Source organism: Callithrix jacchus, chromosome 1, assembly GCF_049354715.1.
Source record: "Callithrix jacchus isolate 240 chromosome 1, calJac240_pri, whole genome shotgun sequence".
Classification (NCBI taxonomy): Eukaryota; Metazoa; Chordata; class Mammalia; order Primates; family Cebidae; genus Callithrix; species Callithrix jacchus.
In genome coordinates, this window is record NC_133502.1 from 192,182,974 (window position 1) to 192,202,766 (window position 19,793).

The window sequence follows — 19,793 nt, forward strand, 5'->3', positions numbered from 1 at the left end:
ATTCTCCTGCCTCAGCCTCCCGAGTAGCTGGGATTACAGGCACATGCCACCATACTCAGCTAATTTTTGTATTTTTAGTAGAGATGGGGTTTCACTATGTTGGCCAGGCTGGTCTTGAACTCCTGACCTCATGATCCACCCACCTTGGCCTCCCAAAATGCTGGGATTACAGGCATGAGCCACTGCGTCCAGCCTAAATACTGCATTCTTACAACAAAGTAAGCCAAAGAAAAGAAAATGTTATTAAGAAAATCACTGGCCGGGCACGGTGGCTCATGCCTGTAATTGCAGCACTTTGGGAAGCCAAGGCAAGGAGATTATGAGGTCAGGAGTCTGACACCAGCCTGACCAACACGATGAAACGCTGTCTCTACTAAAAATATAAAAATTAGCTGGGCCTGATGGCAGATGTCTATAATCCCAGCTACTCGGGAGGCTGAGGCAGAAGAATTGCTTGAACCTGGGAGCTGGAGGTTGCAGTGAGCCAAGATCACGCCACTGCACTCCAGCCTGGGCAACAGAGTGGGACTCCATCTCAAAAAAAAAAAAAGAAAAGAAAATCATGGCTGAGTACAGTGGCTCACACCTGTAATCCTAGCACTTTGGGAGGCTGAAGTGGGAGAAGTGCTTGAGCCCAGAAGTTTGAGACCAGCCTAAGCAACATAGTGAGACTCCATCTCCACAAAAAAATTAAAAATTAGCCAGACATGGTAGTGCACACCTGAAATCCGAGCTACTCCAGAGGCTGGGGCAGGAGGATCACTTGAGGTAAGCAGTTCAGGGCTGCAGTGAGCTATGACAGTACCACTGCACTCCAGTGTGGGTGACACAGCCAGACTCTGTCTCAAAAAAAAAGAAAAGAAAAAGAAAATCATAAAAGGATATACACTTACTCTTAACTGAGTTGAAGTGAATCATTATAAAGGTCTTCGTCCTTGTCTCCATATTGAGTAGGTGAGGAAGAGGAGGAGGTGGAGGAAGAAGGGCTGATCTTGTTGTTTCAGGGGTAGCAGAAGTGGAAGGGGACGCAGGAGAGGCAGGCAAACTTAGTGTAACTTTTGTTGAAGAAAAAATCCACACGTAACTGGATGCATGCAGTTCAAACCCTTGTTGTTCAAAGGCCGACTAAAGTAAAAGCAGGGATCAGCCCCAGGTGGTCTTGCTCCAGAGTCCCACCACTGTCCCCCCCAGCATGGCTTTGTCTGCAGAAATCGTGGAATCGGGTAGTGGCTTTTGAGTCGTCACAGAGGGCAGAGGTGAGGACTTTCTCTGGAAAGGGCATTCTTAGAGCAGCTCTCCATTTGCAGACCAAACCCTGGTAACGGACAGAATGCAAGACAAACAGGAAGCGAGTACTTCTGGGAGTACTGGCGAGGGGGGCAAGAATCAGTAAAGAGCTTCCACCCACCGCTTCTCCCCTGGAACACACTGAGACCAAGGTGCAAACCACAGAGCCCAGGCACAGGTATGTGGGCTAGGAAGGAGAGCTGCTGGCAAGGCTTGTGCGGACAGACTTCCCAAAGGATGGCTCATGTTTGCTGTTCCAGGTTCAATTGTGAATCAGACACAATGACTGTTATTTAACGTTACTAATGCTCCAAATGCATATGACTTAGCTCCGAAAGGTTTGGTTAAACTGTCCTACTGGCACCAAGAACAAAGCAAACCAAAAAATATTTACTGAGGGGATGGGAGTTTTTAAAAAAGAAAAAAAAGTATATTTTTGCTGAGTTACTACTCTGAGGAAAGCATTGTGCTCTCCTGCATTTGATTTGGGCAAAGGACACAGATAACCGGGCTTTCTGAGAGCTCAATGGAAGAAGCCTTATCACCCTTCTGCTCTCATGCATCTGAGGCCTTTGTCCCATTTTCAGTAAGTCAGAAGACAGAGTGAGGCTGTTCTATCTGGTGCTGAATACATGGCCAAAGAGATCATTATAGGGTATCTGGTCAAAGGCTCCTGTGCTGGAGTTTTAGCTCCTCCAAACTTCAAGTTTAAGTAAAAATAATCCAAACTAGCAAAATGGCTTAATGAAAATCATTTGTTCTGCATATGCGCAACTGAACGAAGTTTTTGTTTTTGTTTTGAGACAGAGTCATTCCATGGCGCAGGCTGGAGTGCAGTGGTGCAATCTTGGCTCCTTGCAACTTCCACCTCCTGGGTTCAAGTGATTCTCCTGTCTAACCCTCCAAAGTAGCTGGGACTAAAGGTACCCGCCACGATGCCCAGCTAATTTTTGTATTTTTCAAAGAGACAGGGTTTTGCCATGTTGGCCAAGTTGGTCTTGAACTGCTGGCCTTAAGTGATCCCCCCGCCTCAGCCTCCTAAAGTGCTGGGATTATAGGCGTGAACCACCATGCCTGGCCTGACCAAAGTTCATTTGTTTTTTGAGATGGAGTTTCGCTCTTGTTGCTCAGGCTGGAGTACAATGATGTGATCTTGGCTTACCGCAACTTCTGCCTCCCAGGTTCAAGGGATTCTCCTGCCTCAGCCTCCCAAGTAGCTGGGATTACAGGCAAGTGTCACCACACCCGGCTAATTTTTGTATTTATAGTAGAGACAGGATTTCACCATGTTGGTCAGGCTGGTCTTGAACTTCTAACCTCGTGATCCGCCTGCCTCAGCCTCCCAAAGTGCTGGGATTACAGGAGTAAGCCACCGCACCCGGCCCTGAACAAAGTTTTTAACTTGGGCTGATTAGCAGGTTTCAGAAACAGTCATAAGTAGAATGTAAAGCCAGTCCAACTCTGGAAAATGGACATTGCACATCCAATCTTGTCTGTAGCTTAGACTCTAAACCTGCCCTCAGGCCCACAGCCTTGTCCTCACATCCAGAATAATTCTACTCCTGACCCAACACAGCTTCAACGAAAAGGGAGGGGTGGGCACCTACCTACTCCACACTACAACACGGCAGGCTGGCACTTGGCATCGCTCATCACAGGTAATCCTCCCAACTGTTCTGTGAAGCAGGCATATCCATCTCTATTTCCAAGAGGAAAATAATCGAGGCTTAGACAGAAGTCACTTGCCCATGGCCATGTGGCTTGTTCAGCAACTGAGGAGGGACTCCCCCACGCTGCCTCCCTTGCTCACAAAGTCACTGCTGCCCCATGACCCCCAGTTCCCTAAATAAACCACTGTGGTTTTGTTTGTTTTTTGCTTCTTTTTGAGACAGGGTCTCTCTGGAGTACAGCGGCACAATCATGGCTCACTGCAGCCTTGATCTCCTGGGCTCAAGTGATCCTCCCACTGCAGCCTCCTGAGTAGCTGGGACTACAGGTGCACCACCATGCCCAGCTAATTTTTCTTTTTTGAGATGGAGTCTCTCTCTGTTGCCCAGGCTGGAGTGCAATGGCTCAATCTCGGCTCACTGCAACCTCGACCCGGGTTCCAGCGATTCTTCTGCCTCAGCCTCCCGAGTAGCTGGGATTACAGGCGCCTGCCATCGCACCTAATATATATATATATATTTAAGGCAGAGTCTCGCTCTGTTGTCAAACTGGAGTGCAGTGGCACAATCTAGGCTCACTGCAACCTCCGCCTCCTGGGTTCAAGTGATTTTTCTTCTGCCTCAGTCTCCTGACTAGCTGGGACTACAGGTGCGCACCACCAAGCCTGGCCAATTTTTGTATTTTTAGTAGAGATGGGGTTTCACCATATTGGCCAGGATGTTCTCAAACTCCTGATCTTGTGATCCGCCCACCTCGGCCTCCCAAAGTGCTGGGATTACAGGTGTGAGGCACTGAGTCCAGCCTTAGTAGAGAAGGGGTTTCACCATCTTGGCCAGGCTGGTCTTGAACTCCTGACCTTGTGATCCACCCGCCTCAGCCTACCAAAGTGCTTGGATTACAAGCGTGAACCATTGCACCCAGCCTAATTTTTCTTTGAAAAAATGGAAGACTTTATGAATTTGCATGTCATCCTTGCACAGGTGCGGTGGAAATTCTTTCTGTATCATTCCAATGTTAGTATTTATGTGCTGCTGAAGAGAGCACACCAGGCTAATTTTTTAGAGTTTGTAGAGATGAGGTCTCACTCTGTTGCCCAGCCTAGGCCACTGTTCCACATCATACCTTTATTTTTTCTTTTTCCCCCAGAAAAGCCTCTCTAATATCTCAGCCTTTGAAGTCTTAATCGTGTAATAACATGTTCTTCTTATGGGGTTTACTTCTTTGTAGGGCTCACAAACTGTAACTACTTCTCCCAACATTTATTCCTCCACTAAGAGACTGCGCAAGGTCACGCCATTATTCCCACTTTAGTGACAGGAGACAAACGTAGAGAGAGGCTGCTGTGGTGGAGGATGAAGAGGAGAACGTAACCGTTCCCACCTCCAGGACGGCACTGTTTAATGCTGCAAGTTGGCAATGTAGCTAACCTCGCAGCTTGCAATTAAGCACGACAGAGAACGTGTTTGCAATGCTCCTGCAGTATTTGTGACACATCATTTACCCTCTGGTTATCCGGGGGAAAACCCTCTCTGGGGAGTGTCAGCACATGAACACCAGGTTCTGGAGGCTTAACCTGCTGGTTTCACTTCTTACCAGCCTCACTTGCCTGTTAGGGTAATTGCTCCAATAGGAGATAAGTGGAGTAGGCATTATTCATTTAGAATAACGATAGCTAAAAAAAGAAAAGCTAAATCTTTACTTCCTCTTACTACAGCCCATCTTTCTCATAAACACGTGTTATAACCTTCCACTGTTATCATTAATCATCATCTAATACTTTGAGAATGGGTTTTTCTTCCCAGCAATAATGTCATATTAGCCATGAGACTACATATACATGACTCTAAGCCATCAAATCTCCCCATTGCCAAATTAGCAGTTTTTTTAAAAAGCTTCATATATTTGTGTGTGTGTGTGTGTGTGTGTGTGTGTGTGTGTGTATGAGACAGAGTCTTGCTCTGTTGCCCAGGCGGGAGTGTAGTGGCATGATCTCAGCTCACTGCAACCTCCTCCTCCTGGGCCAATAGATTCTTCTGCCTCAGCCTCCCAAGTAGCCGGGGTTACAGGCACTTGCCACCATACCCACTAATTTTTGTATTCTTAGTAGAGACAGGGTTTCACCATGTTGGCCAGGCTGGTCACGAACTCCTGACCTCAGGTGCTCTGTGTACCTTGACCTCCCAAAGCGCTGGGATTACAAACGTGAGCCACTGCGCCCAACCACTGTATTGCTTTAATCAATTTCCTTGGAATGCCCTTTGTCTAGCTTAGCTTCCCTGAAAGTTTAGCCACACACAGAACTCTCACTAAATTCTACAACACAACAGATTTTCTGTACGCGATTAACTATTTTGACTACAGTGAGTGATACAAGCACCATACCAGCCTCTGGGATAACAGATATGCCAACCAGTTTTAGTAAAATTATGAAAACTACATTTGTTGAAGGTTTGCAACTGTGCATCTATACAAATTGGCTTGCAGAAACCTCATTAGGTAGGCCGGTCGCAGTAGCTCACACCTGTAATTCCAGCACTTTGGGAGGCTGAGGTGGGTTGATCACCTGAGGTCAGGAATTTGAGACCAGACTGGCCATCATGGTGAATGAAACTCCATCTCTACTAAAAATACAAAAAAATTAGCCAGGTGTGGGGGTGCACGCTTATAATCCCAGCTTCTCAGGAGGCTGAGGCAGGAGAATCGCTTGAACCCGGGAGGTGGAGGTTGCAGTATGTGGAAATTGCTCCATTGCACTCCAGCCTGATCAACAAGAGGGAAACTCCGTCCACCCGTGCCCCCCTCCAAAAAAAGAAAAAGAAAACCATAAGGTAGAGCCTGCCCTAACTCCATTTGACATAAAAGGAAAAGATGTAAAGCATAAAATTGAAGATGTAAAGCAACTGAGGCATCAGATTCAGAAAATGACTGAGATTCAATTAGAGTAGCAGTGAGAGCTTAAATTGTGGAATCAGACTCATCACATGTCCCTACCACCACTCAAAGTCCTTCAAATCTCTTGCTTTCCAGGCCTGGTCAGCTACCCAACTTCTTTTTCCTCCTCAACCCCCAGCAAAATTATTCTATTTTTTTATGAAATTGTTTTTTTTTTTAAGAGACGGGGTTTCACCATGTTGGCCAGGATGGTCTGGATTTCTTGACCTCGTGATCCACCCGCCTCAGCCTCCCAAAGTGCTGGGATTACAGATGTGCGCCACTGTGCCTGGCCTTTATTTATTTATTTATTTATTTGAGATGGAGTCTCGTCTCCCTCTGTCTGTCGCCCAGGCTTGAGTGCGGTGGTGCTATCTCGGCTCACTGCAACCTCCACCTCTTGGGTTCAAACTATTTTCCTGCCTCAGCTTCCCGAATAGCTGGGATTACAGGCGCCCCCACCTATTAGCCGCCCAGCTAATTCTTTTAGTACTTACAGTAGTGTTTGCCCTATAGGCCGGGCTGGTCTCGAACTCCTGACCTCAGGTGATCCGACTGTCTCAGCCTCCCAAAGTGCTGGGATTACAGGCGTAAATCGCCGCGCCCAGCCCTAGCAAAATTCTGATTGCATCAGCTTGACAACTTTTAGCTGGCTGTGGGTGTCTGGATCATCCATCTACCCCCTGAACCAAGGACTACCACTCTGCCACCCCCTAAAGCCCTCCTGCTAGAAGGGGTGGGCCCCTGCTGGGATGCTGGATAAACAAGCCAAGCTCTCTGCCTTCCGGGAGTTAAGCCGGGAGTCTAGTGTTGCCTGGGTTTGCAGCACAGTCTGACTTGTACTATTAAGAGGTACAAAGTTCTGAGCGCTGTTTAGGAGCAACTTTGCATTTGTGTACCGCTCCACGTATTACATTTTTACAGATTCCTACGGAACTCCTGAGGAGGATTTACATTTTAAGACAGGCGATGGTTCTCCCACAAAATGTGGGATCGGTATCTGGTGTTAAGGAGGTTTTTGTTTTTCAGGTAAAGGAAGGGAGAGTCCCAGAAAGGAACAGAATTTCACAGCTGTTTGAGACTGTAGAGATTCTGTAGCCCAACCTCTTAATTTTATGGCCTAGGAAACAAGCGCCAGTGAAGCAACCGGACTTTCCCAAGGTCACAAGCTAGTAAGTGGGAGGGCGGAAGCATGTACCCGGGCCCTGGCTCAGGATGGGGCCTCAGGAATGCTCCCTCCACGCTAGTGTTTATCTGGCAGCCACGCCCGCCCGCACCGAAACCCTGGAGCCTCGGGCAACCCGACACCCAGCTCTGGCGGCCAAGCCTGCTGGGGCCATCCCTACATCTCGGCAGGTCCGGATTCCCGGTCCTGCCCTCAGGAAACCTCTGGGTCGCTTGGGAGCAGAAGTGAGAGCTGGGCTCTGCGTCCCAATCCCGCGACCCTGGCCAGAGTCCCCAGAACAAAAACGCCCGTCCCTCCCTTCCCCTACTGCCCCGCCGCAGCCCCGCACGTGCGGCGCCTCGTGCACCGCCCCGGGCCCCGCCCCCGCCCTCCATTGGCTGTTCCCGCGCCTTCCTCCTCTGCCCCCTCCCCACGCGACCAGACTCAGCTGCGGCTCCACGTGACCCGCGGGGGGACGTCCACGCCGAGCCAGCGGAAGCTCGGATAGGTCCCTCTGGCCGGCCGCCGCTCCGAGCCCCGCCCTGGTTCGGTAGCGCGTCGGGAAGGTTGGGAGACAGGGACGACCGGGAGAGGCTGCGGTGGTCGGGAAGGCAGAGGTTATGAAGACAGCGGTGAAGCAGGGACACTAGTAGGAAGGAAGGGACCTCGCCGAGGAAGGCCCACGTCCACCAGGCGCCAATCAAGGGACACAGGGGCGGCGGGGCGGGGCCTCCGCGGGGGTCCTCACCTGGCCCCGCACGTGTCTTGCTTAGCCGGGCTGCCCCGACCAATCGCGGCCCGAGGAGCTGTGGCTGCCCCTCTCGCAGGCTGGGCCAATCCAGAGCCGCGATCCCGGGAAGCTGGCCTGGCCTCATGAATAATTAATGTATCAGAGCCGGTCCGCAGGCGGGGTAGCGATGGAGGGAGGCGGGGGCGCCGCTGGGCGCCTGCGCAGTAGCTGCCCGTGTCGGCAGCTGCAGCGGGTCGCAAGGCTCCGGCCCATCTCGGGGGCGGGCGGGGGAAGCGAGGCGCGCGAGCTGAGTCCAGGGCACGATGTCCGACGCGGGCGGCGGAAAGAAGCCGCCTGTGGAGCCGCAGGCAGGACCCGGCCCGGGGCCGGGGCGCGCAGCTGGGGAAAGGGGCCTGTCGGGCTCCTTCCCCCTGGTCCTGAAGAAGCTGATGGAGAACCCCCCGCGCGAGTCGCGCCTAGGTGAGGGCGGGGTGGTGGTCCGCGCGGGCCTGGGGGCGGGACTTCTGCAGGGGCGGGGCATCGTGAGGGCGGGGCCGGGGTGGCTTGGGGTCAGGGAGCAGTGGTCCAGCGGAGGGGGATGGGGCCGGGATGACCAGGAATCTGGAGGACGAGGCCAGGGGGCTGGGGACAGAGGGTCAGGGGTGAGCTGAAACAGTGGGTCTGGCGGGAGAGGGTGAGTGGTGGTGTTTGAGGAGGCGGAAGGGGATCGGGAGCAATCACTTAAATGACGCTTCAGGGCCCCTCCCCCGAGGCCGCCTGCATCGGAGTCACTCGGGATGCCTGTTTAAAATGCCGGTTCCTGGGCCCCACCCATTCTGCGGCCGCCGGGACAGGGGTCTTGCATGTTAAGGAGCAACCCACCACACCTCCATTATTATTCTAAGTACATCAAAGTTTAGGAAGCACAGGTCTATTGTCACCGTACATGGCGTTTCCCACGGGGAGACCTGGTTTCCTCCCTGGGTGTGAGTTGCCCCAGCTGCTAGGTCCATGCGGGAGGCTTTCTGTCGAGGGGGCTGCTGCTGAGTGGGTGGGGGAGGGGTGTGGGCAAGGGGCGTGGGGTGCCTTGGGAGGGGAGTTTTGGGCCAAACAGGAAGGGATGAGGGTCAGATGAGGCCACAAGGCCCTTCGCCTGGTTGATTCTAGCTGACCCTAGACTCTGGGGCCACAGTGGCAGGACTGAGCTTCATCTTCTTGCCTAGGCCACGAAGGTCCCTAGGGCATATGTGGAAAGCAGGTCTGGCCTTGTTTTTCGCCCTGGGAGATGGGGTTCATGGAGTGGCAGGAGGGCCGCCTGTGGTGGGATTGTCGGTACACTGAGGTATACTTGGAGTGTGAGACCTTTGCATTTCCAAGAGCCATCAGGTATTTCAGGGTTTGGGAAAGGGAAAGGCATTTGAGAGTTGTCTGGCCTGAGGAATGGATTTTCCTTTTTAAAATCCCATTTCTCTTCTTTTCCTCTGTGTGTTCTGACGCTCCCATCCCTGTGGCTGTCACTGTTGAGTTATAAATAGCTTCAGCACGTCAGGTGAGGCCAGCCTCTCTCCTCTTGCTTTGGGACCTCATGTGCACAAACCCTTTTGTTTTTGAGACGATGCTTTGTTCCAAATCTGGGGCTAGACAGGCTGCAGGGAGAGGTGTACACATCTGGCAGTTTCTTGTTTGAGATGACCAGGTAATAACCATCCATGACAAGAATTCTACCCGACATTCGCAGAGTGCTCACGAAGCATGTTGACATCATCTTATTTCATGAACAGTCCTAGAGGGTATTCTCCCCACTTCCCAGATGAGGAAAATTGAGGCTCAGGGAGGTGCTGTCTCAAAGTCACAAAGCTAGACCTTATGACTCTCAGTTTGGGGCCCTTTCTACTGTATCACACTGGCAGCCACTGTTGTGTTACTTGAGTGATGGACTAGTCCTTTATTTCTTAAAATTTAAAATATCTTTCATTGCTTAGGCCAGGCAAAACCTGCAGCTTACTGATGCCTGCCCTTCAGTATGGCTGCTTTTCTATCTTCTGCCTTCTCCTGCCTCATTTGATCCCAAATGACCCCACCCAACATGGGTCACAGTCATTTCTGAACAGAATGGGAGTCCAGATCTTAGGTGAGGAGAGCAGGAAGGCCATCTGGCCCACCCAGCCCACCAAGGCTTGACTCTCTTACTTCCCAGTTGGTTTTAAACCAAAGCCTGGTATAGAAGGCAGTTGCAGGCATTCAGATTAATTTGTATTAGAAAGCCATGACCAAGTTGTTTGTCAAAACCTCCACCTTCTTAACTCAGTGGGTGTGTTCATTTTTATTGGACCAACAAGCTGCTGTTTGGTCTGGGAGTCCATGCATGACTGGTTTATCTCCAACTTAATCATATTTGATTTCTCCTTTTCACTTATAAATCCAGAGTTCAAAATTGTCTCCCTCAATTTTGAAAACTCATTATTAATTTGTCATGATTTTATCTCCCACTTCCCTGATTGACCTTGCTGTCACTTTGATTTCCTTCCAACCTTGTCACATTTCTCTGTCTTTTTTAAATTGCCCTCTCTTGGATATCCACACATGTAACTTTGTGACTGAGACAATGAGGCATATCTAGTCCCCACTAATTGATTAGTTTTGCTTTAAATAGGAGCAGTCTTCTTCAGATCCACCCCTCTCTTTCCTCCCAGAAAACCTGCCTTCATTCTTTCCTTATTCAGGGATAAAGGTCTCTTGAAATGGTTGCTCTGAAAGGGTCCTGAAAAGACAGCTCCAGGCCCTTTCTAATAAACCTAATCTGAATCTGTTTGCAAGTTCAGTATTCTGTAGTTACTATATATATTTTTCCATACTCCACTGTCTGCCTACCCCTTGGTGGGCCCTTAAAATCTAGAAATAAATCATTCCCTACCCTCAGTGAGCCCACAGTAACAATGAATGCCTGCTATGTGCCAGGAAGTCTGTAGACACTTTTTTTTTTTTTGAGATGGAGTTTTGCTCTTGTTGCCCAAGCTGGAGTGCAGTGGCACAGTCTCGGTTCACTGCAACCTCTGCCTCCAAGGTTCAAGTGATTCTCCTTCCTCAGCCTTCCAAGTGGCTAGGATTACAGGCATGCACCACTATGCCTGGCTGATTTTTTGTATTTTTAGTAGATACCAGGTTTCACCATGTTTGTCAGGCTGGTCTCACACTCCTGACCTCAGGTGATTCGCCCGCCTTGGCCTCCCAAAGTGCTGGGATTACAGGCGTGAGCCACTACAACTGGCTGTAAAGACACTTTCAAATGTTACCTCGAATCTTCACCAAACAAACAGCTTTATCCTACGTACAGTGGAAGACACCAAGGTTCAGAGAGGTCAAGTAACATGGCTAAGTTCCCACATCACACAGCAAGTGGGTGCCAAAGCTGGGACTCCTCCCTGGTCTGCGTTCTGTGGAGAAGCATAACTGGAGGGAACAGGACAGGGGAACACAAAAGTTCTTGGCTGGAAGAGCTCAGCCCTTTCTAAGCTAAGCTATCAGGAAAGGTCAGAGAATCCATTTCCCTCCTTGTAGTCTCTCTCCTGCAGATGCTAACCCTATTCTGTTTCTTTTTTTTTTTTCTTTATTTGAGATGAAGTTTCGCTCTTTGTTGCTCAGCCTGGAGGGCAGTGGTGCAATCTGCAACCTTGGCCTCCCGTGTTTAAACAATTCTCTTGTCTCAGCCTCCCAAGTAGCTGGGATTACAGGCACACTCCACCACACCCAGCTAATTTTTGTGGTTTTTTTTGTTTGTTTGAGATGGAGTCTCACTCTGTCCCCCAGGCTAGAGTGCAGTGGCACAATCTCTGCTCACTCCAACCTCAACTTCTTGGGTTCTATCAATTCTCTTGTCTCAGCCTCCCAAGTAGCTGGGATTACAGGTGCCCACCACCACATCCAGCTAATTTTGTATTTTTAGTAGAGATGGGGTTTCACCATGTTGGTCAGGTTGGTCTTGAACTCATGACCTCAGATAATCCACCTGCCTCAGCCTCCCAAAGTGCCGGGGTTACAGGCATGAGCCACTGCACCTGTCCTGTTTCTTTCTTTCTTTCTTTCTTTTTGAGGCGGAGTTTCGCTCTTGTCACCCAGGCTGGATTGCAATGGTGTGATCTCTGCTCACTGCAACCTCCGACTTTTGGAGTTCAGGCAGTTCTCCTGCCACAGCCTCCGGGGATTACAGGCATTCGCTACCATACCTGGCTAATTTTTGTATTTTTAGTAAAAACAGCATTTCACCATGTTGGCCAGGCTGGTCTCGAACTCCTGACCTCAGGTGATCCACTCGCCTCAGCCTCCCAAAGTGCTGGGATTATAAGCCTGAGCCACTGCGCCCAGCCAGTGCTACAGACTATTCTGAATTACCCCGTGGCCAGGCATGGTGGCTCACACCTGTAATCCCAGCACTTTGGGAGACCAAGAAGGGTGGACCACCTGAGGTCAAAAGTTTGAGACCAGCCTGACCAACATGGTGAAACCAGGAGGCGGAGGTTGCAGTGAGCCGAGATTGTGGCATTGCACTCCAGTCTGGGCAACAGAGTGAAACTCCATCTCAAAAATAAAGTAAAATAGGCCGGGCACAGTGGCTCACCCCTGTAATCGCAGCACTTTGGGAGGCCAGTGTAGGCGGATCACCTGCAGTCAGGTGTTCGAGACCAGCCTGGCTAACATGGCAAATCTCCATCTCTACTAAATTAATAAATACAAAAAATTAGCCAGGTACGGTGGCAGGCACCTGTAATTTCAGCTACTCAGGAGTCTGAAGCAGGAGAATGGCTTGAACCCAGGAGGCAGAGGTTGCAGTGAGCCAAAATTGGACCATTGCACTCCAGCCTGGGTGATGAGAGTGAAACTCCGTCTCAAAAAAAATTAAAAATTGAATAGGCTGGGCGCAGTGGCTCACGCCTGTAATCCCAGCACTTTGGGAGGCCGAGGCGGGTGGATCATGAGGTCAAGAGATCGAGACCATCCTGATCAACATGGTGAAACCCCGTCTCTACTAAAAATACAAAAAATTAGCTGGGCACGGTGGTGTGTGCCTGTAATCCCAGCTACTCAGGAGGCTGAGGCAGGAGAATTGCCTGAACCCAGGAGGCGGAGGTTGCGTTGAGCCGAGATCACGCCATTGCACTCCAGCCTGGGCAACAAGAGCGAAACTCTGTCTCAAAAAAAATAAATAAATAAAATAAAAATAATAATAAAAATTGAATAAATAACAAATTAATCCTGTGACCACTTGAGGCCTCAGAGCATGTGGTAAGCATTCTGGGAAGGCCAGGCATGGATGAGGATGGGATACCATGTCTAAAGGAGAATAGCTGGGCCTGGTTCAAGTGCTAGATTCTAACTGGAGAACAGAGCAGGCTCTTGAAATGCATGGGTTGGAATCAGGACTGTGAGAAGGATGGGCCAGGCCTGTGAGACTCACTGCCCACTTCCTGGGATCAAGTTTGGCCTAGAAGGATAGGACCTTCTAGCCAAAAGCATTACAGGATAGGAATCTACTGTGTGGTATCTCATCACAGATGTTGTGTCTGCAGATAAGGAAAAGGGGAAGGAAAAGCTGGAGGAGGACGAGGCAGCAGCCGCCAGCACCATGGCCGTCTCAGCCTCACTTATGCCACCCATCTGGGACAAGACCATCCCATATGATGGTGAATCTTTCCACCTGGAGTACATGGACCTGGACGAGTTCCTGCTGGAGAATGGCATCCCTGCCAGCCCCACCCACCTGGCCCACAACCTGCTGCTGCCTGTAGCTGAGCTAGAAGGGAAGGAGTCTGCCAGCTCTTCCACAGCGTCCCCACCATCCTCCTCCACTGCCATCTTTCAGCCCTCTGAAACCGTGTCCAGCACAGGTCGGTGACGGGACATTGGGCAGGGCCACCTGTCCCATCCAAGGAAGTCCATTTCTCACTATGGGCTGCCTGTATCCACGCACCCAGTGAGCCCCTTCTCTGAGGGAAGGCCCTGCTGAGGCTGCAGTGTGGAGGAACCCTCCACTCCACATCCTTCTACACAGTTCCCCGAAGCTAAAGATAAAAATAGTGGTCATAGGGCCAGGTGCCATGGCTCATACCTGTAATCCCAGCAAATATTAGCTGGGCATGGTGGCACGCACCTGTAGTCGCAGCTACTCAGGAGGCTGAGGTGGGAGAATCGCTTGAACCCGGGAGGCTGAAGTTGCAGTGAGCCAAGATTGCGCTACTGCACTTCAGCCTGGACAACAGAGCAAGACTCCGTCTCAAAAAAAAAAAAAAAATAGTGATGATGTCAGCAGCAGTTGGAACCTTTCTGTTGGCTGGTGTGCTGCAGACAGGCAGGACGGGACCTTCTAGGTCAAAGTGTTACAGGATAGAAATCCCACCCTGTGGCTCACACCTGTAATCCCAGCACTTTGGGAGGCCAAGACAGGTGGATCATAAAGTCAGGAGTTGGAGACCAGCTTGGCCAAAATGGTGAAACCCCATCTCTAAAGATACAAAAAATTAGCTGGGTATGGTGGTGGGCCCCTATAATCCCAGCTGCTCGGGAGGCTGAGGCAGAAGAATCGCTTGAACCTGGAAGGTGGAGGTTGCAGGAAGCCAAGATTGCGCCATTGCACTCCAGCCTGGGAGACAGGGTGAGACGCTGTCTCAAAAAAAAAAAAAATCCCACTCTGCATTTCCTCAATGCTGCTCGTTTACTCCGATGTGTACTTTGCCAGAGATTATCAGGAAGCTCAAGCAATGATATTAATACCAGCTAACAGTCATTTAGCACTTGCTCTGTGCCAGGCATTAACATGTAATCCTCACAAGAATCTTACAAGATTAGTACTATTATCCCTGTTTCACAGGTAAGGAAACAGAGGCACAGAGAAGTTAGATAACTTGCTCAAAGTCACACAGCTAGTAGGTAATGGAGGTAGCACTTGAATACTGCTTATGCCCTGGTGCAAAGAAACCATTCCCCACTTTGGGAGGCCGAGGCGGGTGGATCACCTGAAGTCAGGAGTTTGAGACCAGCCTGACAAATACGGTGAAATCCCATCTCTACTGAAAATACAGAAATTAAGGCTGGGCGTGGTAGCTCACACCTATAATCCTAGCACTTTTGGAGACCTAGGCAGGCAGATTGCCTGAGGTCAGGAGTTTGCAACCAGCCTGGCTAACATTGTAAAATCCTGTCTCTGCTAAAAATACAGCAGTTAGCCAGTCATGGTGGTACACGCCAGTAGTCTTAGCTACTCAGGAGGCTGAGGCAGAATTGCTTGAGCTCAGGAGGGAGAGGTTGCAGTGAGCCAAGATTGCACCACTGTACTCCAGCCTGGGTGACAGAGTAAAACTATGCCTAAAAAAAAAAAAAAAAAATTAGAATTTCTCCTTTTAATTTTTCAGTTCCTCTATAGAAACAAGTATCACTAGGGCTGGGCACAGTGGCTCACGCCTGTATTCCCAGCACTTTGGGAGGCTAAGGTGGGCAGATCACGAGATCAGGAGTTCAAGACCAGCCTGACCAACGTGGTGAAACCCCATCTGTACTAACAATACAAAAATTAGTCAGGTGTGATGGCGCATGCCTGTTATCCCAGCTACTCTGGAGGCTGAGGCAGGAGAGTTGCTTGAACCCAGGAGGTGGAGGTTGCAGTGAGCCAACTTCGCATCATTGCGGAAAAAATAAAAAATAAGAAAAGATATACATGTACACTATTGATGTTTTTTCTTTTCTTTTTTTTTGAGACAGAATCTTGCTTTGTCTCCCAGGCTGGAGTGCAATGGCACGATCTCCACTTACTGCAACCTCTGCATCCCAGGTTAAAGCAATTTTCCTACCTCAGCCTCTGAGTTGCTGGGATTATAACCATGTGCCACCATGCCTGGCTAATTTTGTATTTTTAGTAGAGACGAGGTTCTCCATGTTTGTCAGGCTGGTCTCCAACTCCCAACCTCCCACTCTCCTCAGCCTCCCAAAGTGCTGGGATTACAGGCGTGAGCCACTGTGCCCGGCCTTATTGATATTTGTTTCTATAGAGGAATTGAAAAATTAAAAGGAGAAATTCTAATTTCATTTTTTTTTTTACGCATAGTTTTACGCTGTCTGCGCCCGGCTTATCTATATTTTCTATTTAGAGACAGTGTCTCACTGTTGCCCAGCCTTGCCCAGCCCGGACAACAGTGCAGTAGTGTGATCATAGCTCGCTATCACCTCAAACTCCTGGGCTCAGGCAATCCTGCCAACTCAGCCTCCTAAATAGCTGAGACTACAGGCATCTACCTCCATACCAGCTAATTTTAAAAGGGTTTTTTTTTGTTTATTTTTGTAGAGTCAGATTATTACTATATTGCCCTGGCTGGTTTCCAATTCCTGGCCTCAAGCAATCCTCCCACCTGAGCCTCCCAAAGTGTTGGTTGAGATTACAGGCATGGGCCCCTACACACAGCCACATTGTTACGTTGCTGAATAGTAGTCTAATGTATTAACATACCACAGTTTATCCATTATATGGTTGAAGGACATCTGGGGTATCTCTAGTTTTGGTTATGAGTAGTTACTGCCATCATAAACATTCACGTGCAGGCCGTTTTGTTTTGTTCTGTTTTTGGAGACAGAGTTTTGTTCTTATCACCCAGGCTGGAGTGCAGTGGTGCAATCTCAGCTCACTGCAACCTCTGCCCCTTGGGTTCAAGTGATTCTCCTGCCTCGGCCTCTTGAGTAGCTGGGATAACAGGCATGTGCCACCATGCCTGGCTAATTTTTGTATTTTGTGGAGATGGGGTTTCGCCATGTTGTCCAGGCTGGTCTCAAACTCCTGACCTCAGGCAATCCACCCACCTTGGCCTCCCAAAGTGCTGGGATTACAGGCATGAGCCACTGCGCCTGGCCTGTGTGCATGTCTTTTGGTATGCATTTCTCTTGGGTATTTGCCTAGGAAGAGAATGGCTAGGTCATTGGGCATACATATGTTCAGCTTGTGTAGACAGTGCCAAATAGTGTACAAAGTGGTTATATTTATTTGTACTCCCACCAGCAGGGCACTGGAGTCCCAGTGTCAGCCTTTGATTTTAATTTTAACATCTTTTGTAATGATGGACCTATGAGGTAATTATGTTTCAGGCAAGTTACCTATTCCCTTTCCCTCTAGCAAAGTCATTTTAAGGTCTCATTGTCATTTTCTAGAATTTGTTCACAGAGGTATCTACTGAGGGAAATGGGGATTCCTCAAAATCTTGTCCCCAGGCCTCTTTGCAAAATTTCCCCTTTTGTTTCCTGCGGCTTTCTCTTATCCCGTCTCTGAAACTTAACCACATCGTGCCATTTGGTTGTTGCTGAAGGGCACCCAGGCACCGTGTCACTTGGAACAGCATTCTCATATGCAGGTACCTGAGCTGCTTATCTTGCAGGTACTAGGTTTGGCAGCCCCTGTATGCCTGCAGTTACCACGTGGGTCACTGGTCACTCACCCCTCTGACACTCAGACATCTCTGTAATTAGCCCCTGTCTAGTAGGGTACAGTGAATTTATGTGCATAATCCAATTAAAACTTAAGTCTGATCATGGCACATGGCACACGTCTGCCCGGAGCCCTCCAGGTGTTCCATCTCAGGATAAAAGTCAGAATCAGCAGCACCATTGACATTTAGACCAGATGACTTTTTGTTGGGGTTGGAGGAGTGACTCACCTGTGCATTGTAGGATCTTTTTTTTTGAGACAGTCTCACTCTGTTGTCCAGGCCTGAGTACAGTGGTGCGATCTCAGCTCACTGCAACCTCTCCCTCCCAGATTCAAGTGATTCTCCTGCCTTAGTCCGCCGAGTAGCTGGAACTACAGGCACATGCTACCATGCCCAGCTAATTTTTGTGTTTGTTTATTTATTTAATATTTTTTAAAAGACGGGGTTTCCCCATGTTGGTCAGGCTGGTCTTGAACTCCTGACCTCAGGTGATCCGCCCGCCTTGGCCTCCAAAGTGCTGGGATTACAGGCGTGAGCCACCGCGCCCGGCTGATCGTTTTCTTATTTATCTTGTGTAATGCAGCTTTCCCCACTAGACCAACATTTCATGAAGCCAGATATTTTTACTTGTTTTTTGACTGTTTTGTCTTTGCCAAGACAGTACCTGGCATATAGCAGGTGTTCAATATATCTGTTGACTGAATAATTATTTTGCATACTCCTATAAGTAGTATTGAAAGAGCTGGCCAAAGGTGTAGTTTTTCTGTTTTTTTCCGAGACAGAGTCTCGCTCAGTCTCCTAGGCTGGCGTACAAACAATGGCACAATCTTGGCTCACTGCAACCTCCACCTCCCAGGTTCAAACAGTTCTCCTGCCTCAGCCTCCCAAGTAGCTAGGATTACAGACGCCTACCGCTGCACCCAGCTAATTTTTTGCATTATTTTTTTTAGCAGAGACGGCTGGGCGCAGTGGCTCACATTTGTAATCCCAGCTCTTAGGGAGGCAGAAGCAGGAGGATAGCTTGAGCCCAGGAGTTCAAGACCTGCCTGGGGAATATATCGAGAACTTGTTCTTCACAAAAGGAAAAAAAAAAAAGACCAAAAAAAAAAGTGTAATAGAGACAGGGTTTCACTATGTTGGCCAGGCTGGTCTCAAACTCCTGACCTCAGGTGATCCATCCACATGATAGTGTGTGCCTGTACTCTCCACTACTCGGGAGGCTGAGTCAGGAGAATCACTTGAACCCAGGAAGCAGAGGGAGGCTGCAGGGGGTCAAGACTGCACCGCTGCACTCCACCCTGAGCAACAGAGCAAGACTCAGTCTCAAATAAAAAAAAAAAAACAACCCTGGTGGCCAGGTGCAGTGGCTCACACCTGTAATCCCAGCACTTTCAGAGGCTGAGGTAGGAAGATCACTTGACTCCAGGAGTTTGAGACCAGTCCTGGCAAGATAGTGAGACCTGTCTCTACAAAAATTTAAAAAAAAAATTAGCCAGGAGTGTTGATGTGTACGTACAATCCCAGCTACTCAGGAGGCTGAGGCAAGAGGATCGCTTTAGCCCAGGAGGTCGAGGCTGCAGTGAGCCGTGATCATGCCTCTGCACTTCAGCTTGGGTGACAGGGTAAGACTGTTTCAAAAAAAAAAAAGGAACCCATTTCCGTTACTCAGTCTGTGTCCCTAACCCACTAGAGTTATAGAGAGATGCAGCTGTTTCTCATTACTGGAGATCTTGTAACCACAGGAAGTTAAGGGAGTATAAAAATTTAATGTTTTGCTTAACATTTCTGGCGGGGATGTGGGGGGAACAATTGGAAAATCCTGTCTTTTTCTAGGGCTTCTGTTTCCTTTTGAACATTCTGTTCCTGAAGGAAATAATTCTTTCTATCTTTGTGTTGCGGAATTGAACCATATTTGCCAGTCTGGCTTAGGGGTTGGTGCTGTTGGCATTTTCTTCTCCCCAAGTGGCAGTGGCTTTTGCAGCCTTGAGGTTCAAGCAAGTGTCTGGGTGTGTGGCATGGGTTTTCCCTGTCCAGTGGGCCACTTCAGGACCACCTGTCTCTATGTCTTTCAGAATCTTCCCTGGAGAAAGAGAGGGAGACTCCCAGTCCCATCGACCCCAACTGTGTGGAGGTGGATGTGAACTTCAATCCAGACCCCGCCGACCTGGTGCTCTCCAGCGTGCCAGGCGGGGAGCTCTTCAACCCTCGGAAGCACAAGTTTGCTGAGGAGGACCTGAAGCCCCAGCCCATGATCAAAAAGGCCAAAAAGGTCTTTGTCCCTGATGAGCAGAAGGTAACCTGGTATTCCTTATAAGTAAAGATGTAGCATTGGTTCAGGGGCCTAGGGGCTATGGGTCCTGGCATTTGATTTTATCCGGAGAGCCCTCCCTCCTTGTGATACCATTTAGAAAGACATGAGTTTGGCCGGACGCAGTGGCTCACACCTGTAATCCTAGCATTTTGGGAGGCCGAGGTTGGTGGATCACCTGAGATCAGGAGTTCAAGACCAGCCTGGCTGGCCATCATGGTGAAACCCCATCTTTATTAAAAAAAA

At 49.4% G+C, this 19,793-nt stretch overlaps 1 protein-coding gene, 1 long non-coding RNA gene and 1 other non-coding gene across 6 annotated transcripts in view; 1 reads left to right on the forward strand and 2 right to left on the reverse strand.

Annotated features, from left to right (window-relative positions):
- Window positions 1–19,793, forward strand: part of TEF (TEF transcription factor, PAR bZIP family member) — a 31,340-nt gene that overhangs the window by 6,355 nt on the left and 5,192 nt on the right. The window contains exons 1-3 of one of the 4 annotated variants that reach the window (XM_008979588.4): window positions 8,001–8,261; window positions 13,331–13,663; window positions 19,312–19,532. In XM_008979588.4, the coding sequence (XP_008977836.1) occupies window positions 8,105–8,261; window positions 13,331–13,663; window positions 19,312–19,532 (711 nt within the window). In that variant the 5' untranslated portion in view covers window positions 8,001–8,104. Of the gene's footprint in view, window positions 1–8,000; window positions 8,262–13,330; window positions 13,664–19,311; window positions 19,533–19,793 lie in introns of those variants that run through there. The other 3 variants (XM_002743804.5, XM_017963907.4, XM_008979597.3) reach the window with 3 other exon arrangements.
- LOC108588061 (uncharacterized) lies at window positions 1,095–7,992 on the reverse strand. Its single transcript, XR_013521241.1, has 3 exons — window positions 7,800–7,992; window positions 2,895–2,986; window positions 1,095–1,315 (listed from the first exon to the last, which is right to left on the reverse strand). It is a non-coding gene; the product is annotated as an uncharacterized LOC108588061 (long non-coding RNA).
- On the reverse strand, window positions 3,891–4,001 carry LOC118148305 (U6 spliceosomal RNA). The gene has a single exon (XR_004735071.1). It is a non-coding gene; the product is annotated as a U6 spliceosomal RNA (small nuclear RNA).